A 25869-nucleotide genomic window follows, 5' to 3' on the forward strand; every position below is an offset into this window, starting at 1 on the left:
GTTTTAGTGATTATATTTCAGCTCATAGCTGAGCTTTACATACATGTGTAACCCAAAAATCAATCTTCATTAAAAATGGCAATTTTAACTGCAAGTTTAAGTTTAACTGCAAGATCAGGAATTGACATTATTATTAAAGCCAATGATACTTTTATTTATGCCATCTTTAAAAAAATAATCAGTGTAATTATTGGCAGTTTATTAATAAAATTCTAAATGTTCATTTTTTATTATGATTTTTCTCTTTTTCTGCCAAGTGAAGTAACTATGCAGCAGGAGTTTGGGACAAGTGGGCCGATAATATATTTCGATTCAGTTTCAGCTAAAACTATTACTGTATTATTCTTATGTTATCATGTTGTCCTAAACTAAAACAATATCAATAGTTCATGTATTGTGTCCTTCAGTCACTACTAGTATATTACAACAACTTTACGTGGTTTTAGGAGGCCAGTTCTAGAAACAGAAAAGCCCTATTGTAGAATTAACTCCTCAAATGGGCAAAGTAAGAAATTTGAGGTTTCTGTAATTTAAATGTTATATATTTTTTAAAAAAAAGATCTTTGCATCACTGATTGTTCTCCATCTCCAAAGACATTCTGCTAGCTGGGATCTATCCAGCAATATGAAAGGAGAAAAAGCTGCTTTGATGTCACTGTATGATCTAATCCCAGATTAGATGAGTTAAACTTGCGTGGAAACCCATTGCCTTAGATTCTAGTTTTTAGAAATGCTAAAACTAAACATGTCAAGTTCTATCAACATGGGGATTAGACCTTACTCAAACTCATTAGCTCACTTATCTTTCTTTATACTCTCTAGATGTTTGAACCATCTTAAATGATAATACAAATTATTAAGTTCCTTCACTGAACTTTGTCACACACCTTTCAATGATAAAACTTCTGCATCTCTGCAACAAATTGGACATCGAGAAGTGTTACCTACCCTACCTATATTCACAAATTACATAACGCAGTTTAACGATTAAAGTTACATTTTTGTGCATGACCCGGTGTACAATAAAAGTGGTTGGTGGTAAATTTCTTTTCCTGTGCTGTCCATTTTACTCATGGTGCCAAGTTCAAATTCAAACAGGGCAGAACTTTCTAACATTGTCTAATTGTTAACATAAGACACGAATTAAAGCACAGAACTCAAATTTATAGCACAGCAATCAAAGAAGGTTAAGTTTCAGCTGAATCCATATTTCCCATGAGCCCCTGTGGTCCAGATATGTTAAGTTTTAAAAGTAGCCCCGCCCCCTCTGACAGAAACGTAACATGTTCGGATTTCTTTGCTAATCATTATTATTACACTGCACGATGTAGGAAATTTTTGCTTTAGTAATGAGACACATTTTATACGGAACATAAAATGATAATTAATCAATACTAAAAAGTTTATGTTCAAATAAAATCTTGGCTAAGAGTGTAGGTTCATTAACTGCTCTGCTGAACTCTGCTGAGCTCATCCATTTGACAGTCGCCATCTTGATCTTTTCTGAACCAAGAGAACACCTTTGAAAAACATGGTGGAACTTTTCAACATTTATCAGAATGACTGCAGGACATTGATCGGAAGTAGTGAATCCAGCTAATTTCAGCATAAGAATCTATGAGAAACATGATGTGCTATTAAGTTGGAGCGAGACATGTTTCAGAGCCAGCACCTTCAGTAGCAGCAATCACTAAAATTCACTCATCACTCACTGAATTTACATCTCATCCCCGTTGCTCAAGTAGGTATTATTTAAATGAATAACCACATATTGGAAATCTTAACAGTATTATTTCCAGCTACTAAACTAAAATTCATGATAAACTAGCAGTTAGTTTAGTTAGTTATAGTCGTTTTCAGAGCACTTAGTTTGAGGCAGAATGCTCCAGGGTCAACTTTTAAGTTTGTAGAGGTATGAAGATTTTCTTTAATTCACTGTAATGAACATTGAGTGCCTTATGGAGTTTTATTACAGATCATCAAACAATCAAGTATAAAGTTACGTCTGTGGTGACAGCAGAATCTGCCAACTTGGCTGTGCATTCGACTTTACCAGTGGGAAGCTTGCCAAGCCTGACAAGCCAGCCACTGCAAGGACCTTGGCAGCTGAAACCTTCTCCTTTAAAGCCATTAGTGCCCCAGCGTTTACGCTCCTGTCCCTTCAGCCAACAAAACATGGATGGATCCCAAACAGAAGTGGTAATGAGGTCCTCAGCAGCTTCACAGTTTCAGGTACCGAGACGCTGGAGCAGACCAGGACAGCCCCATCAGCTGCAGGGAACCAAGGCAAAGAGAGAGCCGGAGTCCACTCCTGCAGGCTCACATGGGACTGTAGGCAAATGTGATCCTTATACATTGTTCTGACATGCATAATGGGGCCTTTTCAGGTATCCTCAGGGGAGGCCTGGGAGCCTGATCTTAAAGAAGTAATGCGGTGCTGGTTGGATGGTTCTCCCTCCTCTCTGCTTTGTTTAACTGTCTTGTTTATGAGAAGTATGACTCACAACTTCCTGCATTTCCATCAGTTTTAAGAGGAAACGCAGATTAACGCAAGATTAAGTTACATGATTTCAATAGATTATCTCTCCTCACCTATCAGGTTTTTTTTTGTTGTTGTTTTTTTGTTTCTTTTGTAGAATGGTCAGGCCATGCTGTCCAGTGATTCTGCTCCATCTCTTCAGCATCTTTGCACAGACAGGAGGTACTAAGACACCCCAAATCCCTAAACAATCCATTTCAGACAGAAATATGCCCATCATGCCAGTCTATTTAACAAGCTCTGTTTGTTGATCCTCCTTTTAGGAAGCACTCACGATATCCTGTATCCATATGGACCTGCTCATAGCGATCTAGAGACACCCAAGATGGATGATGGAAGTTCTGCTGAAATTATTTTGCTTATCCCCTTCATTTTCTTCAATATACCCTACCGCTCCATCTATGTAAGACTTATGTTTAGAGTTACATTCATCAACTTTAATTAAAGAATATATTTTTATAGTTTCTGAAACTCAAACAATCTTCCTACTTTTCTGCTCTCAGGTTAACAATAATGGTGTGATCTCCTTCAATGTGCAAGTTAGTCAGTTCACGCCTGAAGCTTTTCCTCTGAGTGACAGCAGATCCTTCATTGCTCCACTTTGGGCAGATGTGCACAATGGCATCCGCGGAGATGTGTACTACAGAGAGAGTACTGAACCAGAAATCCTGGAAAGGGCCACACAAGATGTCCGGAAGCATTTCAAAAACATGCCCACCTTCACAGCCTCATGGGTCTTTGTTGCAACATGGAACCAAGTCACCTTCTATGGAGGAAGCCAGACAACCCCAGTAAAGTCCAAGCTCTAGTTACATATCTCAGTCATTTATGAGCCCATATGGCATTTATTCACTTATCACATATGCCTCATTAAATATGTGTACCATTAAGTGGTGGTAGACCTAGCTCAGTGTGTGTGGTAAACATGCTCTTGATTGCTGGAAAATAGTTCACATTTGTGTTGTTTTTTTGTTGTTCCAATCATTTGAATCATGAAACTGATCAATGTTACTTCAGGGTTCCTAATGAAGTCATAAGGATTTTACAAGCTTGATTATACAAGCTCTTTTTGGGATCAAAACTGAGTAAAATTCTGCCAAAGTTTGCAGTGATGACTGTTAAAGCTTTGCAAATCACGATGGTTAGGGTCTTTCTCTGTTAGCTTCATGGAATGATGAAAGTCATAAATATTCTTATGTTTTACCACTCAAGTAAAGCAAAACTGCTAAACTGAAAACAACACGTGGGTTTAGCTGATTTTAACTTGAGCTAATGTTTCAGCTTCATTCATCAAAATGCCCTAGCAATCTTTATCTAAATCTGGCATATTTTACACTGTTACAAACTCCACTGGAAGTGAAAATGAGTTTATGCTTCTTGTGGAGTATGTAACAAGCATTACGGAAGGCTTCTTCTTTTATTATTCTCTGCCCCTGACAAATAAACAAGTAAATAAATAAACAGACTGGTCTGTCACGAAGAATGTGGGCTGTGACAAAGTAAAACAGGTCACAGTTTGTTAAAACCAAACACGCAGCAATGACGCTTTGAAAACATCATAGTATGTACACACAGGTGCAGGAACAATGCATGAAGGGTCATGACTCCTTTATTCCATCCACTCATAACGTTCTAGATTTTCAAACTTTTCTCCTTGCTTGGTTGTGTAGAAGTTTGTCTGAAACATCAGATAGTTCCAGATATGGTCACATAAAGTGAGTGCTATTGCTCCAATTTAAAGCTTAAATCTTTCTTAGATAACGTATAAGGACTGTTCTCATCACATCGCTCAGTTTTTGAGGTGCGTAAAAATCATATCTAAGCTGTGACAATATTCATTTATGAACAGCATTAGACATTTTGGTTTGTTTGACCAGAAGTACATGAGCCTGTAGAAGTCACGAACTATGAGGTGGATGTGGACTGGAAGTGGTACAAGTTATTCAGTATGTTAAGACTTGGAGCATCATGTTGATGCATCAGCAGGGGTGCACTTTGTTTGTGGTTGATATTCCTTTTAATTTACAGTAAAAGTTAGTTTACCAAAATAATAGTAACTATTTTTCATATTTATACGTCCTCCAGAGACATAGACATAGTTTTTTGGGAAAAATGTACTTTGGTTTTGACTGGATTGGACCAATCTAGTATTAAAACATCAAAATGTTAGAAAACAAGCTTATTTTGATGTGAAACAACCTTATGTCCTTCTTCATCACAGTGTTATTGATTTTTCTCTCGGTTGATTTTATGCTTCTTTTTCTTCATATTAAAACAATTTCATCTGTACTTTGGTTTAACAGGTAAACACATTCCAAACTGTACTCATCTCAGATGGTGTGGCATACTTCTGCATGTTCAACTATGGTGAAATCACATGGAGTACAGGAACAGCCAGTGGTGGAGATCCTTTAACAGGACTGGGTGGGACAACAGCACAGGTATTCCTACAGTGCCTCACCAATCTTATGTTACAGAAATTATATGAAAACTGCATGAACTCACTTTACTCCTACCTTTCCCCCTTTCAGTCAGGTTTTAATGGTGGAGATATTGGTCACTTCTTCAACCTGCCTGGATCGAGGTCAAATGACGTGGTAAACATCGAACAGACAACCAATGTCAACATTCCTGGACGGTGGTTTTTCCGCGTAGACACTGAACTGATAGATCCTGCCAATGGTTGCAGCTACAATGGCAAGTCCAAGCATCAAATACTAAAAATGTCCAACACATTTTACAGCTAACCTCAGCTTCTGAATACCTCTTTATGTCTTCCCGCCATACTCTGCAGGGCGTTACTACAGACGAGGGGAGATCTTCTGGATGTCTGACCAGTGCTCACAGCGATGTCGCTGCCTTGACATCAATAATGAAGTGAAGTGCCTTGAGGCTCCCTGTGGGCAGCTTGAGACCTGTGAACAACAGGAAGGGGCCTTTTACTGCCAGCCCTCCCGCACTAGCACATGTGTGGTCTTTGGGGACCCACATTATCATACCTTCGATGGCTTCCTCTATCACTTTCAAGGCACCTGCTCTTACCTGCTGGCTCGGCCCTGCTGGGAGATGGCGGGACAGCCATTCTTCAGTGTGGAGGCCAAAAACGAGAACCGAGGGGTTGCCTCTGTTTCTTGGCTCAGAGATGTCACAGTGGAGGTGTATGGTCACAGAGTCATGATACCCAAAGGCAGTTTGGGATCAGTTCAGGTGAGAATCTTGCAGAAGTTAAGATGGTAAGCAGATTACAGGTTACTTCTTAAGTGCAACCATGTTGATTTACAGGCAGAAGAATTAATAACCTTACAATTTCTACCGTCATACACAGTATCTTCTCAGAATTTTTCGTTGTTTCCTCTTTAGGTGGATGGCTTGATGAAGACTTTGCCTGTTCAGCTTGAGCTTGGTGCCGTCCGGGTGTACCAGTCTGGGGTTGCAATTGCTTTAGAAACAGACTTTGGACTCCTGGTGACCTATGATGGCCAGCATTATGCATCCATCTCCCTACCAAGCTCCTACTTTAATAATACCTGTGGGCTTTGTGGAAACTATAATGATGACCCAGCTGATGATCCCACGCTGCCTGACGGCTCTCTGGCAGAAAGCGTGGTGGAGCTGGGGGGCAGCTGGCGAGCAGAGGATACAGACTGGAGGTGTACAGACGGCTGCGCTCAGAACTGCAGTGTCTGCGACCCAGTTACAGAAGCCTTCTACTTTCGCTCAGACTACTGTGGGCTGATCAACAAAACCGATGGACCTTTTCGGGACTGCAGACCTGTTGTGGACCCTACAGCCTTTGTGTACAGCTGCGTTTATGACATGTGCAGCAATAAGGATAACATCACAACACTATGTCAAGCCATCCAGGCCTATGCTCTGGCCTGTCAGGCTCTTGGTGTCACAATACGATCCTGGAGAACCCGCACCTTCTGTGGTGAGATTCATTGCACATAAAGTATTTCATTTATCTCTAAGAATTTTCATGGCTCATCTGAAATAATTTCTTTTTCTCATTGGCTCTAAGCTTTGACATGTCCAGAGTTCAGCCATTATGAAGTATGCACTACTGCCTGTCCAGCTTCCTGTTCGGACCTCACTGCTCCCCTGTACTGTGCTCACCCATGCACCGAAGGCTGCCAGTGTGACCCCGGCTATGTGCTGAGCGGTAGTCGCTGTGTACGACGTGACAAATGTGGCTGTGAGCATAACGGCCTCTATTACCCTCTTAATGACACTTTCTGGGCAGGCCCCAGCGGGGAGGAAGGTGACTGTACCCTTCGCTGCACTTGTGGGCTTGCTGGGCAAGTCTCCTGTTTCAATGAGTCCTGTAAGGAGGGCGAAGTGTGTGTGGCCGAAGTGGGCTTGTTGGGTTGTTACCCTCGGAGGGAGGGAGTGTGTTCAGTCACCCAGAATTCGGTGACATCCTCCTTTGATGGCACCTTCCTGTTATTCCCAGATGACAGCTCATACTACCTGCTGAAGCTGTGTGCTCCAGCACCAGCTAATGCCTCGATGGTAGAGGTGAAGATTGGCAGGCAGCTGGTGAACAAAGGCCCTACTTGGAAAAGACCAGTGGTAGTTACTGTAGCTAATCTTGAGGCACACATGGGAGGCTCAGATTTTGACATTGTGAAGGTCAGTATACTATACTGTTATCTATTTTTTGTTGTTTTGCCATTAGATGTCGTTGACCTTTGCAAATGTTTCTCCTCTAGGTGAACGGAGAACAAGTGACGCTCCCATATGTGCATCCAATGGAGACAATGATGATCTACAAAGCGCCAGGAAATGCTACTGTGGTGGAGTCCCGCGGTCTGCTTCGTGTTCACTACACTCGCCAGGGATACCTCAACATCTCCCTTTCAACCGTCTTCTACAACGTTACGTGTGGTTTATGCGGCGTCTTCAACAGCAACACCACCGATGACCTACGCCTTCCCAATGGACGCCTGGCAGAGTCCACTGAACAGTTCACTGAGGGCTGGAAGTCAATTGCTGATGACCTCACTTGCAATGGGGACTGTGATGATCTGTATCGAATGTGCACAGACTTACGTCTTTACCAGAGTCCTTGGATGTGTGGCAACATCAACGACCCAGGGAATAGCTCATTCCTGGCATGCCATATGGTGGTCAATCCTTCGCCGTTCTTCAGGAACTGCTTGTATAACATGTGCGTAAGGGAAGGGAACCGTTCCGCCCTTTGCTCATCACTGCAGGCATATGCCACCGCCTGTCAGGATGCTCAAGTAGGCCTAGCTTCCTGGAGAAGTGCCACCAACTGCCGTGAGTAGATATCCTTTTACATAAAAAGGTTCATACAATGCTATTGCAGTTTTCCGTTTCCATTAAAGCTTGAAGTAGGTTTTTGTGCATGTAATTGGTCTGTGCCATTAGAAACCCCACTGCTCCTGCATTTCCTGAAACACATTTGTAGTCCAGGCTTTCTACCTGCACTTATTTCAATCCCTATATAAATTATTTGGAGAATATATCTCTACTCAGAGAATGACAAGTTTACCTTCCAGCATTTATGACCAGTTTGCTTACTGTTCAGAGTTAAAAGGAGAGGGGTGTTTCAGACAGAAGGTGACAAGTGGTGTTGAAGCACTTACCAGTAGCACAAAGCACAAATATGCATGTATCCATGAACCAGTGCATGAACCAGGGCATGATATGAGCATTTTATAGAAACAGCAGGCTCTCATTTTTTATGCTTTGTGTCAAATTCAGACTGAGGCTAAGGCAGCTGTTTTACAACATATCAAAAAGTTAAATATATGAAAAATGAAAGGCATCATTTATTGAAGAGCCTTTATTGGCATTTTCTCTCTACTTCCTGTGCTGCAGGATTGGCTCAGATATATCTTCTGTCCTTCCCGTCTTCCGGGACTAACTGGAATAAATTAATAGAAAAAAAATCTCTCTCAAACACAGAACTGACGAAACCACAAAGCCTTATCTAATCTGTGATCTGATCTTGACAGCTATGTTTTATTCAGAGCATTCTTTTGTCTCTATTCTTTCTAAATATACCATTAAAAATATTTCCTGTCAAAGCATGAGCTGCTCTGCAGGGGTTGCACAAATATTTACCTGCTCTGCTGTCACCATCACTCAAGCCTCGCGGGTTGCAAGGTAGCTCTGAAAGCTTCTTTTCTCACAGCTGTCTGCTTGGCTTCATAACAGTTGCTCAGATTTCAGGTAAACTTTGATTCAAAATGTCAGTCAAAATGTTTAAAAGCACCACAGTACACATCTCAGATAAGTGTTTGTCTACTCAGAAGCCTCCAATTTTTGGCTACACAGCTGATTCCATTTGTTGCTAGCATTGTGTTCTGTTTTACAAGTATACATGGCTGACTTCGTTAGCACTAAATACATCCTAGTTCTTTTCACTCAGGCATGATGGGTACTTAATCACATCAAAAACAGAAGGCAGAACGAGGGCAGCCTGATTTTTTCTGTAAGGTTTGTGTGGGCAGCATAGAGGCAACTTAAGGAAGTTTTCATGTGAAAACCAGCCTTCCATGTCTTCCGTGTGACATTAGTATGATATCACATGTCATGATGAAGATGATGCTGGTGTCAGTGATGATGTTGTGTTTTATTATTTTACTAGTTTAATGCAGGTTCTTGAGCACTATGTTCTTTCAATTTAAGAAATTTATTAACTTCATATTAACTTATTATTTTTATCATTTTAAAATATTTTTTATTCAGTTTAGATATTTGTGCACACTTTACAATTGTGTGATTTCCCTTTGGCAGAAAATATTGGGTATTGATGAAAAAGTATCTGATGGTTTCATATTGAAAGGAAAAATGCTGACATTGCCATTCCTAAAGTCTTTTTTCAGCAGGCTGGTGTTCTAATCCCAGTTAATTGAATGAAGACCTCTAAAATCCAAAAATCCTTTAAAAATTAATAATTGTTTCCCAGTTACCAGACTTTGACTTAGAGTTTTTTTTTATTCTCTTTTCTCGTACCATCCCTCTCTCTGCTCTCAGCTCTTCCCTGTCCAGACAACAGTCATTTTGATGAATGCACCAGCGCCTGCCCTCTGACCTGTGCCAACTTGGACGAGCCCGAGGAGCCATGCCCTCTGCCATGTCAAGAGGGATGTCAGTGTGAAGATGGCTTTGCTGCTCGGGATGGCCTGTGCGTGGCACGCAGCGATTGTGGCTGCATGAGTCACGGGCGCCAGCTGGCTACTAATCAGACTTTCTGGACAGACTGGGAGTGCCAAGAGCGCTGCTACTGCAACGGCTCTGACAACAGCGTGTACTGTCAGCTCGCGCCCTGTCACCCTGAGGAGTACTGCCAGGAGAGTGACGGCCTGTATTTCTGCCAGCCTCGCACTGAGGCCTTGTGTGTGGTTGCTGGATATGGGCATTTCCTGCCGTTTGGCGGCGTACCATTTGAGCTGCAGAGCTCTTGTACTCTCAGGATGGCAACCACCAACTGCAGGAATGACAACAGAGAGCATCCAATGATGAATGGAGCTTTCCCTCAATTTAAACTGGCAGCTCGTAATGAGGAAAGAGACACAGGACAAGCCATCTGGGTGAGGGGCTTTTTGCTGGAGGTCTACGAGTATGAAATTGAAGTATCTCGAAGCTACAAAAACACAGTCACTGTAAGTACATGAAGAGAGCCTTGTATTCCTGAGGATACCTGTTAATGTCAGAATGATAGTTTAACATAAACACTTTTTTTACATGCCCTGTGAAGGTCGTTGCTGTTGCATTTGTGAGGGCATGTTATTTCTAATCAAGCCGATAGAATAACCAGGCACAGGGTGAATTCCTCTTTGATTGGCTTAAGGAGGATCTAATTTCAATGGGCATCTTTTATCAGGTTGGATTTGGCTCAGACAAACCCCGACCCTGAGGGACTCTTGGACTGGGTTCACAAACCAACTAAAAGATCTGAGGAGAAATGAAACACACCTACACAACTGCACCACCACACGCACACACACGTTTTTTCTCTCGTTACTTCTGTCACTCTCTTTTGCTTATAGTGATATTGCGAGGAATCCATAAAGCCTCTTTCAGTCAGTCTTAATATCACCTGGGTTTCCCCACATGCTTTGAAAACATTCAAGTCAGTGGAATAAGGAAGTTAAATTAGATGCTCAAAACTGGACATTTAAGAATGTTTTGTGTCCTGGAATTAAACTTGTTTAAACTAGTTTTATTTTCCTCACTCAGGTTAATAAGGAGCGTTTGTACCTTCCTGTGAAACTGGGCCTAGGAAAGGTCAGCATGTCCACTTTGGGCATGATGCTCATTCTGGAGACCGACTTTGGTTTGAAGGTGGCTTTTGACTGGAACACCTTCCTCTTACTGACTTTACCCCGAGACCTTTACAACACTTCCTGTGGGCTCTGCCAGGGCATGCCCTTATCTCCACCCACCCTGACCACCACTGACTGGGGCATGACCTGGGCAGAGAGGGACACCTTCTGTCAGGTGGGCTGTGGAGACTCCTGCCCACGCTGTGGCCTCGGAGAGAAGAGCTTGCAAAACGACAGCCCTCTCATGGTGGCCGACAGTAACATGAATGCAGATGACGAGGCAAATGAAGTCGCCACAGGAATACGATTCCACATTGGAGATGGACTGTATGTGTTTGTGGAGCCTGAGGCGGTGAGGTTGTGTGGGCTGATTGTGGATCGAGGAGGTGTCTTTGCACGCTGTCACAGCAAGGTGGCGCCAGCATTCTTCTATCAAAGCTGCCTACAGGATACCTGTTTGGATCAGGGAGCTCAGGATACGATCTGCAACTGGCTGCAAAACTATGCCAACACCTGTCAGGCCCTAGGAGTGCCTGTTACTGGCTGGAGGAGTGACACACCATGTGGTGAGTGGGTTTGTTTGACATTTCTGCTCAAGCATTTAAACAGTGTAGAAATATTGCCTCAGCAGTGTTCAGCACTGAAATTAGAATCTATATTTACTCACTCCCAGCAGGGAAAGTCATAGTTTCTGCAGAGCTTTGTAGGTCATTTACAGGAACATTGTGCCAGATTTTTAATGTAATCTCAAAGTCTAATACAACTTTACTAAAGGTGCATGTCCTAAAGTGGGTTTCTGTACAGTTAAACGCCAAGATGTGTGTTTATATTACTTCTTTTTTTTTCAAAGTTTTTTTCATGCAAAGTCCTGCATCTTGTACGAAGATTTAGGACTGAAATAAATCTTTATAAAGCCAGTATACAGAAGCCGGGGCTGGCCATGTCTGGAAAAACAAAAACAAATAAAAATTAAAAAATTTTGACCATAAAAATCTTGAAATAATGAGTCAAATATCTCATTATCAGGGAAAAACAACATTGTTTTCCCAATATAAGGGTTTCATTATCTTTTTTTAAAAGGTGTAATAAAACAAAGAAATCGTGTTTGTTATGTTTAGGGAAGCCATTACCAGGAAGCAATCAGAACAAATTCAGTTCAGTTCAATTCAATTAATTTTAGTTTAATTCAATACAAATCTGCTTTATTTGTGTAGCAAATTCATGACAATTATCTCAAGGCCCTTTTACAGACACAGTCCAACTCAAACCAGTTCATTTAGGTCCAATTATCCATTGTATGATCTACATTAGTCAAATTTATAATAACTGCCTTTATGTGAAGTTTATATGAGTTTATGTTTTCTTCATATGCTTTTGCATGCCACATGCATACTTGAATTTATTTTTGAGGATTCTGTCTCATTGCAACAATTACCAATGACAGTTAGCCACTAACTACTTATTTTTCTGCTTACATTGATCTTGAAAAAACAGTTGCATTGTTGTAATAACAACTTACAGCAGATACTTGTCTTGACAAAACAAAAGGAAGATATCTCAAAATAATGGCAAAATTATTACCTTGCTATCATATGAAAATAAGCTTCAAGACCTTGAAAAAATAGCAACCAAATATAGCTTCTGCCAAACAGTGGCTGTAGTGTTACATGAATAAATCTACATATTTGACCCTGGACAGTGTAGTTAGTGTAATTCTTAGCTAATTATTTGCCAACTTGCCTGCTCCCAGTCCAGAGCTGTCCACCTAACAGCCATTACTCCAGCTGCATGGCAGCTTGTCCGCCTCAGTGTGCTCCAGCCCGTGGCCAAAGAGACTGCAGCCAGGACTGCGTGGAGGGATGCCAGTGTGACCAGGGCTATGTGCTCAATGGCAAGAGCTGCATCCTGCCTCAAAACTGTGGCTGCTACACTGATGGCAAGTACTACGAGGTCAGTCCCACATCCAGTTTAGTGTTTAGCAAACATGACAGTAGAGTGCATGTTTTCATTATCAGAAAAAATACATTTCCATTATAGTTCAGGTTGTTTTGAAAGAAAGAAATGTTTTTCTTTTCAGCCCAAACAGCTGTTTTGGAACAGTGATTGTACCAAACGCTGCCAGTGCATTGGAAGAAACCTGATCCAGTGCGACCCGAGGCGGTGTAAGGCAGAGGAAGAGTGCGCTCTACGGCATGGAGTTCGAGGCTGCTTCGCAAGGCGCTCTCAGCACTGTGTGGCATCAGGAGGTGGAGTCTTCAGGACATTTGATGGGGCATCACTGCGTCTTCCAGCCTCCTGCTCTTTTGTACTGTCCACTAACTGTCACAAGCTGCCCGACCTCTCCTTCCAGCTCATTGCTAACTTTGACAAATGGAGCACACCCAACCTCACCACCATCTCACACGTTTACCTTTACATAAATGAGGAAAATATACTCATTTCTGGCAGCACTATCAAGGTAAGAGAAAGATTCAATCCTTGTCAGTTGTCAAATATAGAAAAAACTTAGACAATGGCTATGGTTTTATTATGTGACATGCACTACTTATAACAACTGGAGCTGGAAAAAGGGAGGACTTTGAGTTTGGGACTTGTCAGGAGGTCAAAAACATGGCTCAGATTTAATGTTGATGCTAATGTCAGTCTGCAGGACTCCTACTGATCCTGTTCGAGGTGAGAGTGTTGCCCCTTAGAGGTGCTAGCAGAAAATTTCATCAGCCAAATCCACTTCTGTGTGAAAGTAAGAGTCAGTACAGTATTCTAATAATCAAATTCATCTTACACAACCACGGACTACAGGACACAAACCTGTTTGGTCTGGTGTGAACAAGATACCACCCAATTTTTCTGAAGATAGCTGGGTAGCTCCTCTAAGAGCAAAATACTGTCAGTACACTGGAGAAAAGCTGAAAACAGAAAATGACTTTGATGCTTTTATGGACTGTTAGCTATTAGCAACACAGCAGGTATGGCTGGGGAAGCCATTCCTAGCCTAGCTGTTGAGGGGTAGCTAGTAGCTGCTGATTGTACTAGCTACCACTCCTACAAATAACACTAATAAGTCCCATTCCAGTTGCCTAGCAGCTATAACCGCTCCCAAATAAAGTGGCTAAGCAGGCTGACAGCAGCTAGCATTCATGGTCTTGGCTAATAACAGGTTCTTGTGAGTGTGACTCCAGTGAGGGCATATAAGAAGAATGGGAACTTCTTCCAATAGTTTCAAAGCCACACTACAGAACTTTGGCAGATTTTCATATTTTGACCCCCCCTTAACAAAGGCTAACTCAGCATCTGTCTTGCATGAAGTGCAGTTTCTCAGCCCCTGGACACTGCAGGGCAACAGCAACTTCAGAAATGTGTCTAATAAATGTTGGTGTGCCATCTAAACTAGTCAGAACCACAGAATTTTAAGGACAGAAAGTTATGTAGTGTTACTTTAAGAACTATAAAAATGTGTGAAGACATTACAATGCTTGTGAACTCAGATAACAGTTTCCCTTAGATACAGTTCAAGCAGTATCCTTCAACTTACCCTTGATATTTACAGTATATAACACCCATCCAGCACCTTCCCTTCCTTAGCAAAAATGTTTGGCCCAAATATGGCCCACATCTGTAGTTTTGTTTGGTCCTTGACTCCATGTGAGGATTGTTTGCATAAACCCAGTCACATGACCACCACATGTGGCCCACAAGGAAATTACTGTAATCTATTTACAGGCCGGCTCCTCATATTTGGACCACATCTGGCCCACACAACACTTGACAGTGCCGTAACTGAGCCATAAGTGCCAAAAGCCACCTGGATTAGGCTCAGACGTGTCTGCTATCTGGGTTTAAACTGAATATGATGAGCTTTAAGGAAGGTTTTGACCATCAGATAAGACAACCAAGCTTAGTTTTTTTGGTGAAGTTTGTAAATATCTAAAAGAAATAGAGAAAAAGAGAGAGAGAAGAGAAAAAAACAAAAAAACAAACTAAAAAAAAACAAAAGACAAGCTGTAGACCATTTTCTAGGGCAATGTTGGGATCAAACTGGCAATGTGACATCAGTTTTCTCTGCTAAAAGATTTATTTTGTTTATGTGGTCAAGTTACTTTCTTTTGGCTATATGCCACCCACTATCCACGCAGCCTTTACTGAACCAAAGAAATGGATCTAATTCAAATCTCCCTTTCTTTCCAGAATACTTTAAAAAGTTCTTGCGGTCCAAATGACCATTTACCTTACCATTAATAGTCTATTAGAGCTCCTCCAGTCCGGGCTGTAGGCCATACCATTCAACTGAAAGTGCACTCACAAAGGTGGATAATGACAAACTGATTGCACCAAATCCCAGTGAGCCCTAATCCTGCGTGATCTGTGTGAGCCATTAACTGCGACATTTCTCTGAAGTGGCCTAAGAACTATATTGGCGTTGGATGCAATGAGGTGGCACAGATCAAATTATCCTTTTCACAGAGTAATCACTGAGCAATCTGTGATTGTTGGAAACTGTATCCCAGACTGTCTCCTTTCTTATCTATTATAGAGTGTATTGCCACTTGATGACATCTTTTATGAATATGTACTAGCTTATGCAGATGATGACCACACTTTTAATCCCTGCCTGAGGCAATTGAGTCAACATGTCCAAACTCAAGCACCACTAATCAGTTTCTGAGCATTAGCCAGAAGACAAAGCCCAAACTCTTTGTTCATGTGTTCACCTTCCAGCTCAGACAACTGACTGCAAAAGCTCATATAATTATGTGGTTAGGTTACACCTTTAATTCTTTTTAAAATAAAGGACATCGTTGACGTCACATGAAGTTTTCTAAGAAAGACTTGGACCTGTCAGAGGTCTTACTGCCTCCCCCAAAACAGTTAAATTACCTACATCAGTAAGCTCAGGTGTTGTGAAAAAGAAAGTTTATTACATCAGTTATTTCCTTCATGCTGCTGCTTTCTGTGTCTTCCCAGGTCAATGGTACACCAGTGTCAGTGCCATTTCTCACAGGGCTGATGACGCGCCTGTCCACATCTGAAGGCTTTATTGTCATTGACACACCACTAGACATTCAGGTTCGATACAACCGCTTCAACACCCTCAGCATCACAATGGGCCAGCGACTGCAGAACAAAGTGTGTGGCCTTTGTGGGAATTTCAACGGGGACCCCAGTGATGACTACATGACCTCCAGGGGCAAGCCAGCTGTCAGTGCTCTGGAGCTGGCCCAGAGCTGGAAGACCAACGGTATGCAGAACAGGTGGGTGAGATTCACAGACATGGTGAAATTTATGATGCTCCTTACAAATTCTTTCAAAAAAATGTTTTTTTTAGACCATTCCTACTTTTCTATTGAGCAGAAAATAATCACCAATCTCTGGAGAGTTTACCATCTCCAAAAATATAGTTGAAAATGATTATCTTTACAGCTAGAAGTCTGTCTTTCTCCTCTAGTTGTGATGAGACCCAGTATGTGGCTTTGGCCCAGTCCTGCGACAACACAGCTGTGCTGGCTCTGCAGGGTGAGGACTCCTGTCAGAAGCTGACGCAGCTGAAGAGCTTCTTCCAGCCATGCCACGGCCTGCTGGATCCCCGACCCTTCTACCAGTCCTGTTACCTGGATGGCTGCTACAATCATCGCAAGGCTCAGGTCTGTGGTTCCCTGGCAGCCTATGCTGAGGCCTGCCGCTCTTTGGGCACCCTCACCACCAAGTGGATCACCCAGGAGAACTGCTGTAAGGGCACCGTGAGATACCAGCCGCTCTCTCTGCCCCATGATACTACACTTCCCTGTGGATTTAGACATGTTTTTAAATGTATACCTTAACTGTTGACTGATCTGATGTCCTAGAATCTAGTTTTGTAATATCTGTAATGTATTAACAGTAGGCTACTCTACCATAGAGATTTAATACCATTACAAGCCTAATTTCTTAAACTGCAAATTTTCTGCCAAACAACAACAACAACAACAACAATAATAATAATGATAATAAGAATAATAACAATTATTATTATTATTATTATTATTATTTAAAAGCATCTTAAAAACACAAAAAAATCAGATGCAGAAGCACAAAATAAAAAAATATCAAAGATAAAAATAAATAACGTGCTGGAGATTTAAGGAAGTAGGCATTTTTGAACAGGTAAGATCTCAGCCTGGGTTATAGATACATTATATGCCCACATGATGAGAGAAACTGATTTATTAAAGCATTTCTCATTGTCCATGATGTGCCACTTCAACAACCGCAGGCCTGAAATTTTTTACATTCATCAACTTTTTGTGTAGGTATATTTCCTAAATCCTTGTGTATGTATGACAGCTAACATTGTGTGTGGACCTGTCTTTAGCAGAATGGATCTATGACCCCTGTGCAGGAGAGATCTGCACTAACTTCACCTGCGAGCTGGAAAACGGAGGTGATCTGTGTGGTTGTCCAGAGTTACCCACCAACCCAGCAAGTGAGACTTCCATTTTTTTTATTTACATGTGAAGTCCCTTTTGAGAAATATCAGTCCCATAAAATGTTCAAATATGATTTTTATTTTTCTCTAGGAAAAGCTCATGGCTCCAAAAGACGTAAGGAGTAGGATTTTTAGTTTTTCCAGAAAATTGGGATGCTTGAATACTCTAATCTGTCTCTCCACACCTTTTAACTACCAGCTGATGAACTGCTTTCCATGTCTCATCTATGTGTTATGTTAAGGTTGTTCAAACAGGAGGAAGGCAAATTTACAGCAGCAAGTATCAGAGTAATTATCTATTCATAACTTTTTGTTGCTTTCAGTAAACTTAGAAATGCACTGTTAGCCACTAGGGCATCCAGCCTAACTATTAGCATCTGGCTATTAGCAGTCTTGGCTATTAGCAGCCGCCTCCAGATAACAGACATATTTGAGCTGAATCCAGACTACTTTTGGCACTTATGGCTCAGTTATAGCACTGGCAAGTGTTGTCCTGTGCACCACATGTGGTCCAGATGTCAGTTGCTGGCCTGGTTGTGGATACGGCTAGTATTTTCTGGACCAGAGGAGGTCTGAATGCGGGAAGCAAACCACAAACTAGCAGTTAGCTAGTAGCTGGGCTAGCTAGTAGCTGTTCAACACAGTGACAACACAAGAACACTGAGTGGTAGCTAGGAGCTAATGGTTGTTCTAGCCATCACCTCCACAGATGCTACTTTCAGTTTTGGTATTTCTGTTATAAGTCCCATTCCTCGTGGCTATAAATGCTCACAAATGTGGTGGTTAAGTGGACTGGCGACAGCTAGCACATCAGTGTCATGACTGCTAACATCTGTTTGCTTTACTGCTTAAGGAGGGTTGTTTCTGACACTAGTAAAATGCTAGAATGTGAATACATTACTGTTCTGATTCTTTAAAAATTTATGTGACCTCTAATGTATTGTATGTTTGTGTGTTTACAGCCATTGTTGTTGCTAGCACCTACTTGGAGCAGCTTGATAACTTTCTGTCATAGCTTACCCTAACTCCTTATTTTACTCGTATCACTTATTTAGATGTTAAAGTTGCACCCCACAAATAGTTATTATTGGTTCCTTCATTGTACTATGGGGAACATACGGGCTGTTTAACGTTGCCTCTCTGAGACTGTGGTGTCTGCAGATTCAAAACTTTGATAGCAGACACGTCCTCATATGTCTTGTTCAACCCCCCACAAACATGTTTTCTTGAGTGTAAACACACATGATGATGTATTTATGTTTGCAGCAGGTGAAGACGACATCATTCAAGCTGAGGTGAACTGTAAGCATGCTCTGATGGAGGTTTCCATCTCCAAGTGTAAGCTCTTCCAGCTGGGCTTTGAACGGGAAGACGTGAGGATCAACGATGAACACTGTGCCGGCATCGAGGGAGAGGACTTCATCTCCTTCCAGATCAACAACACTAAGGGACACTGTGGTTCCATTGTACAGGTTGGCTTGTATTCCTATTTGCTTCACTACTGTTAGCTGACAGTTTTCAGCTAGATTTGCTTTTCCACATTATTTCTTTGACATTGCACCTTGCCCCCCCCCCATCAGTTAACTCTTTGTTTCTTTGACAGTCAAATGGCACACACATCATGTATAAGAATACTGTTTGGATCGAGAGTGTGAACAACACTGGTAACCTCATTACCAGAGATAGGACCATCAACGTGGAGTTTTCCTGTGCCTATGAACTGGACCTGAAAATCTCACTGGAGACCGTCCTTAAACCAATGCTCAGGTCAGACTCAGGAACCAGCTGTACACTCACTGCAAACACAACAAATTATAGCAGGACAAGACCAGTGAGAACTTTTATCACCTTTCTCTTTCCTCTATCCTCCAGTGTGATTAACCTCACCTTACCGACCCAAGAGGGAAACTTCATCACCAAGATGGCTCTGTATAAGAACTCCTCCTACCGCAACCCATACAGAGAGGGGGAGGTGGTGCTTAGCACTCGGGACATTCTCTATGTGGGTGTATTTGTGGAGGGGGCGGATGAAAACCAGCTCATCCTCATAGTGAATATGTGCTGGGCCACACCGTCCCGCTACAGCAGTGACCGACTCCGCTATATCATCATAGAGAGGGGGTAGGCTGCAAAGTTTTTCTCTTTCTTAGACCCACACAAATAAACATTGTAGGGTCCATCTGTAGTAAAAGATTGCTTGTATTCCCATATCAGTGGTAAACAACACCAAGGGGTCACATGAACAGTCTGAGCAGCCATTAGATGATTTATTGAAAGACTGCAGGTAATGCAAATAATTTCAGAGAATCTCACAAATGTAGAATTTATAATCCAGGAAATTCTGCACACACTGATAGCAGCTTAAAGAGAAGGATGTGGCAGGAATCTGCAACCACTCTGAGTTGGTGCTTTGCAATTGCACGTAAAATGTTATAGCATTTTGCTGCCACTTGGTGGCAGCCTCAGAAAAAAGTAGGGCAGTCTTTGCTGCACTGGTGCTGTAATTGGTGCTTTAGCTTTGCTCTCCTGTGGAAAAAAAGATTGTTACCTTAGGATTTGAAATGAATGAATTTCAGACTCTGGATAGGAGTAGAAAAAGTTTTATGTAATAATAATCCTTCTGTAGGTGTCCAAACATTAAGGACAACACCATTGGCATGGCGGAAAACGGCATATCACTCACCTGCCGCTTCCACGTCACTGTATTCAAGTTCATCGGGGATTATGATGAGGTCCACCTGCACTGCGACGTTTCACTCTGTGACTCGGACACAAACGCCTGCAAAGTGGTGAGACACTTAAAAAAACTAAACCTTAAACCAGTGATGACGGATCACTCTGCTGCGTGTTATTGATGAATGTGTGTGTCTCCAGAACTGTCCACACAAGAGGAGGATGTACTCAGAGGATGGTGACCATAAGGAGCACATTCTGAGTGTGGGGCCCATAAGAAGGAGAGGTGGGTGTGGTTTACACTGCTGACCTTGTTTTTCCACAGGATGCTTCGTTTCTGTTGCAGCCATGGTGGTGAACACTTTAGATTTTCATGTTAGAAATAATTCTGATTTGAAACATGTAGAAAGTTTAATTTGTGTGTGGTGACTCCAGAGGGGCAGAAAATAACAACATGGAGCAAAGACACACAAGAAAACTCAAGAAAAGTTCAGAAAGCACAATGTCACACAGAAGTTAAAGTGTTTTAGAAAAACCGAACAAAATAAATAAAAAGAAAAAAATTAAGACTGTTGAAGCACAGAAAACAGGATTACAGAGCATGGGCTTCACGAACAAAGACCTGCGTGGATTTCCCACTGAAACATGGCGTACGCTTAAATCCAGAAAAGGTTGTATGCACAAAAAATCCAGATATATGTGTTTATGCACAGGGTTATTAACAAGAGACAATCAGGGTCTTGTTAGAAAGATCTGAAGCTGTAGTTTAACTGGCAGAAATAATGATAATAATAATTGTCTTCAATGATGCTGTGAAGAAGTGATAGAATGTGGGTAGCATGTGCAATGTGTAGCATGTTAATTTTAGGACAATTACAGGAATATATTTACTCACCAAGAAGCCACTCATTGCGCACAGTGCCAGCTTGTAGTCTGTTTCCAACCATGCTGGTACTCAAAATGGATGAGTCATGCATTGAATCAGGCCACCTTGCCACCATGCTGGTTAACAGCATTTGATCACATATGATCTGTATATTGATCGAATAACGACATACAAATTCATCATGTGATGGGACTTTTATAGCAGCATGTGTGCAATGTTAGGTTAATGCAATGTTAGGAGTGAGTGGTTGTTTGTCTCTCTGTTGGCCCTGTGATGGACTGGCAACTTGTCCAGGTGCTAATTGCTGGGATAGACTCCAGCTTCCCCATGACCCTGAACTGGACTAAATGGTGTAAAAAAAAAAACATGAAAGTGTGTGCAACCAATGTCTCAGAGTATATCAGGAAAACTGGCTGTTGCTGCAAAATGCACTTTAATGTCGACCTGTTCAGCTGCGTTGTGGGAATGTGATATTCCTGGCTGACATGTGGATAATTCTATCCCACACGACTCAGGGTTGACTGGCACAGTCCCGATCAGTCTGCCGGCTCCCTCTGGAATGATCCAGTTGCTTGGAACCCCAGTGTGGTTAGCACCTGTATGCAGCTCTGTGCTCAGCTCCAGGAGGACTGGGAACCTAAAGCAGCTCATGAGCCGGTTGTCACCATGTGCCAGCAAATCCTCTCTGTCTCTGAACACAAGCTCTCTTCTTACAACATCTTCTAATACTGATAACGCAGCCGTTGGTTTTAATGGTATTTTCTGCACCACATTGTGGAGCATTTATAGCCACTCATGTAACTGCAGACACGTGGGTGTGTTAATTGCTCATCACTGTTACTTGTGTCCCCAATGTGCACATCACTCAGTCTGAGGACTGTTTTCACTTATTCTAACAGTTTCCCAGCATCACCTCTAAGTGTTGCCAAAGCATCACCCTTCAGTGATGTGTGGTCAGGAGAGGCTGGTGAGGCCGTGCAGATAAAAGATAAAAAGAAAAAAAATACATAAAATAAATATTAATATTTTTAACTAATCTGTGTTAAAAACTGCTCCAGAGCAGATTAGGTTCTGGAATAAGAAATCAGCACAGTCAAAAGCTCTGCCTCCTGACCAATCAGGTCTCTTAGAAAATGAAATCATATTTATTAGGGCTGTCCGTCTTCACTGGTCTCATGATTCGATTTGATTCCATGTTGCATCACTATGTGTTGCATCCTCAATTTGACTAGAAGCAGTCAGATAATTATGAACTCTGTTTAATTTTGATTTCTGAGTCCGGTAACGCGCCATGGATCATAAAACCAGTTAAGCTGAGAGCTAGAAGAAGAGCTAGCCTCAGATTAGCATGTTTTAGATGCCCAGCAGTAGTTAAATCCATGCCACAGGCTTCGCTGTTGGGTACTGTTTGTGTGGCATCATACGCCTCATGTGTCTTTATATTTACTGACTAATCACTCCTATCAGACTCTTCTGCATATGGATCACTTTTTATACAGATAAAGAGGTAACTACAATGCTGTCTCCACAATGCTGCAATATTATCTTGAGAAGAAGGAGGAAAAGATTATACAGCATTCCTCAAAAAAAACAACAACAAAAAAAAACTGAAAACAGGAAATTAAAAATAAGTCAGTGTTTACAAAACAAACATTTCCAGCAGTTTTACATTAAATATATTATTTTATTTTATTATGTCTTGTCCATTGCTTTTTCCTGTTTTACTAGTTTTTTTTTTTTTTTTTTTTTTTTTTTTTTTTGTTTTGTTTTGTTTTTTTTGCACAATAATGATTCCATCCAGAAAATGTAGATTTCCATGGCTTGCTTCTCTTCTCTCCTCAGAGTCTGACTGGTGTGAGGAGGACAACGGAGGCTGTGAGCAGATCTGCACCAGTAAGGGGACTGGTCCCATCTGCAGCTGTGTGACTGGGATGCTGCAACGCGACAGGAAAAGCTGCCGAAGTGAGTCCCACACACTTAGACACACTCTTTATGCACCTAGAATGTTCCAAGTGAATCATTTTAAGCTCGTATTTAAACATTATTAAAACAATTAATAGCAGCGCGATGGCAGCAACGAGAAAACTTGCTTCCATAAAGCAGCTTGAATTCCACACAAAGTTACCAAGGACAGTTTTATTTAGTCCTCAGTCTCCAAGAGTCTTCACCATCGTCCATTCTCCTCACAATTATACTGAACTTAAAATCAGCTAATTATGCTCTATGATTTTTATTTATGGCCTATGAGTGAAAACTACATGTACAGTATTTGCTTTCAAGTTTTATTTAATACCATTTAAAAAAAAAACATCAATAAAATTAATCACTTTATCATCTAAATATAGTCCATGGACATTTACAGGGTGTAAGACCTGCATTTCTGCAGCACAGGGTAATCATGTGGTGCATAAATAAGCAGAATTACCCAGTAACTTAAAAAGAAGCCAAAGACTCTTTAACAGGTTTGATGTCAGTTTGTCACCTCCTGCCTCCACGTTACATCAGAAACCTGAAATCTTTCATTTAATTACTTTTGATTTAATAAACATCATACACGGTATTTTAGAGCTCTACATGAAGTGGAGACGTACAAAATGAACTCTTTGAATTTCTAACTGCCACACCACCATGGAGCCCCTAGTTTATTTTATTTTTATTTAAAGCAATTATACAAAAATTCAAATGATGCATAATGTATCACAAATGTAAATAAATAAATAAATATCACACATTAATTCACCATTTTCTTTTTTTCTGGATTTTCTATGTGCAATAATAGAATCATTTTTATTTTAATGTGGTGACTCACTACTGCTGTTTGCTGCATTACTTGCTTGAACTAAAAATTCAAATAATGTCTGAATCCCTGATCATTTAAAACATTTTTACAAATATAAGATGCCACATTATATGAATTGAAAGGTTTTATCCAACTTTTTTCTTGAGTTTTATCCAACTTGTGTGGTTTTTGCCTTAAATATATATATTTTTTATTAGTTTTGATTCCCCATTTTTGTTTATAAATGTTTATTTCAGCAAAAACAAAGAAGAACAGGTGAAAAAATTATGAAAATTATAGTTCAGGGAAAATAAAAAAGCAATTACATTAAAGAAAAACTGTGTTTTTCCAGCTTCAAGCTCCAGCTGCATCGTTCACCCTGTGGTTCCTCTGCTGAGCGTCAGCGCCGTGATCTCCGTTCTCCTGGCTTGTTTTCACACATGTCTCCTCTCCTAACGCCCACAACAAAGAAAAAACACACACAGACTTGAAGATACACAGGAGTGGGCCTTGATTAGCGAGTAGAACAACTGACACAGGAAACATCCAGACCCTCTCAGATGTTTGAACTGCATTGATTGAGAGAAAAGTCAGTTTATAGATGCTTTCACACTTGGACACGTTTTAAGTCTTTGTAGCCAAACTGTGGTGCTTCACCTCCACCTCCTCCTATTTTCATTTATCAGAAAACCTCACTGTATTATTACATCCACAATGTTTAGACTGTTTTTCTTCCCCAAAGGAATTTGTTTTCTTTTTATAGAAAATGGGTGTGTTGCTGATTTAACCACTAGGTGGCACCAAAGAAAGAGAATTTCTAATCCCACAAGTAAAGTTTTACTGTAGGTGATCCGAATGTGAGAAGTCAGAGAAAGAGGATGTTTTGATTTATTGAAGGTGAATCCCAGATATTTAATGACTAGATTAAGTCAACATGATAATTACATGTTTTATGTGGATTCTGACATGATCACAGGTCTCTGACACATTTTTTTTTTTAGCAACCAGAACTGAAACATGTTAGATTTCCCTTATTAATCGTGTAAAAACGTAGAATTATTGTGAGAAATCCTGCTTTAATTTTATATTTGTTTCAAAATTTTATGCAAATATTTAAACAGATCCCACTGAGATTAAGAAAAGAACAGTATAAGAGGTATTTGCCATTTTTTAAATGAATTATTAAACATAAATAAACAGAATGATTACATCCAGCACTAAGAGCAGCCGGCCTTAGCATATCATGCAAAAATCACCACAATAAATACTAATTCTGGTTTGGGGACCTTGCACCTTTAATGCAGAGGTTTCTGCAGATCACAAGCATTCATCATTTTATCAGAGTCAATGTTCTTCAACCATTTCTCATGACTGAATGGAAATCAATTATTTTTAGGTTTGGAGGAGTGTTAAGGTCAGTGTAGCTGATTTTAGATGGTTTAATGATTGATTAAGAGCCGGTCTGACTAAAAAACAACCCTCGCACCATGTCCTGCGGAGCATCACATAAGGCATTAATGCTGATTGGAGAACCCCTGCTGGTCACATGATGCTCGTCTTGCATCTACTCACCCCCTTTGAGAGTCTCTGACGCTGATGCTGCTGCTTTATGAAATTATTTTCCTTTTGCTGGAAGACCACGTGTGAGTATGGACATTTTGAAAAAGCAAAATTACCTTGGAGAATCACGTTTTGTGGACATATTGTCTTTCTTATCAATGGCTCTGCTAGTAGCACAAATCTTCTGGCTGACTTAAACCCGAACAAAGCTTCATATTTCACTTCCAAACCAACTACTTATAGTTTTATTGCTATAAGCCAACTACATATTTGGACAGAAGCTGTGAAAGCCCATGTTTGCCACAAAGATTAAATTAAAAATAAACTCTTCATTAAATGAAAGTTCTGTCCTAGTCCTGGGATTCTGTCCTGTTCAACTCTTTTTCTGTAGGTTTTTTTTTTTGTTATTATTATTATTATTATTTAATTGCAGTAGCAGAAAGAAGCTTTCATAACAACCATGAACATTACTAAAAATACTTGTTAGCTAATGTGATATGACCTATTGTTTCTTCTCTGCCGTATTTTGGTTATTGCCCTCTTTCAGTGCTTTTTTATTTAGTTTATTTTACTCTGATTTGGACAATGATTCACAAATTGACATCTCCTCTATTAGATGCAACTTTAAATTAGCTGTTAAGACCACAAGCCTTGTAAGAAAGTGTTTACTGG

General features: G+C 40.8%; 1 protein-coding gene across 1 annotated transcript; it reads left to right on the top strand.

The window, feature by feature from the left end:
• The first annotated feature begins 2637 nt into the window (after positions 1 to 2637).
• tecta (tectorin alpha) lies at positions 2638 to 25428 on the top strand. The gene is made up of 24 exons (XM_042007755.1): positions 2638 to 2701; positions 2803 to 2942; positions 3043 to 3330; positions 4843 to 4980; positions 5071 to 5236; positions 5334 to 5746; positions 5900 to 6470; positions 6561 to 7171; positions 7252 to 7785; positions 9039 to 9041; positions 9658 to 10176; positions 10754 to 11405; positions 12590 to 12789; positions 12917 to 13297; positions 15802 to 16088; positions 16283 to 16563; positions 17186 to 17296; positions 18569 to 18771; positions 18903 to 19066; positions 19172 to 19420; positions 19926 to 20088; positions 20174 to 20258; positions 22701 to 22820; positions 23990 to 25428. Exons 1-24 carry the CDS (start codon positions 2638 to 2640, stop codon positions 24091 to 24093), a joined length of 6447 nt encoding a protein of 2148 aa, XP_041863689.1. The 3' UTR covers positions 24094 to 25428.
• The last annotated feature ends 441 nt before the right edge of the window (positions 25429 to 25869 follow it).

Source organism: Melanotaenia boesemani, chromosome 15 (genome assembly GCF_017639745.1).
Source record: "Melanotaenia boesemani isolate fMelBoe1 chromosome 15, fMelBoe1.pri, whole genome shotgun sequence".
Taxonomy (NCBI): Eukaryota; Metazoa; Chordata; class Actinopteri; order Atheriniformes; family Melanotaeniidae; genus Melanotaenia; species Melanotaenia boesemani.

Excerpts from the sequence above, each read along its gene's own strand:
- tecta (XM_042007755.1), top strand. The coding sequence starts at position 2,638 with ATGGTCAGGCCATGCTGTCCAGTGATTCTGCTCCATCTCTTCAGCATC. Across the intron at positions 16,564-17,185 it reads GATCACCCAGGAGAACTGCT|CAGAATGGATCTATGACCCC; the intron begins GTAAGGGCACCG and ends ACCTGTCTTTAG. Across the intron at positions 19,421-19,925 it reads TATATCATCATAGAGAGGGG|GTGTCCAAACATTAAGGACA; the intron begins GTAGGCTGCAAA and ends ATCCTTCTGTAG.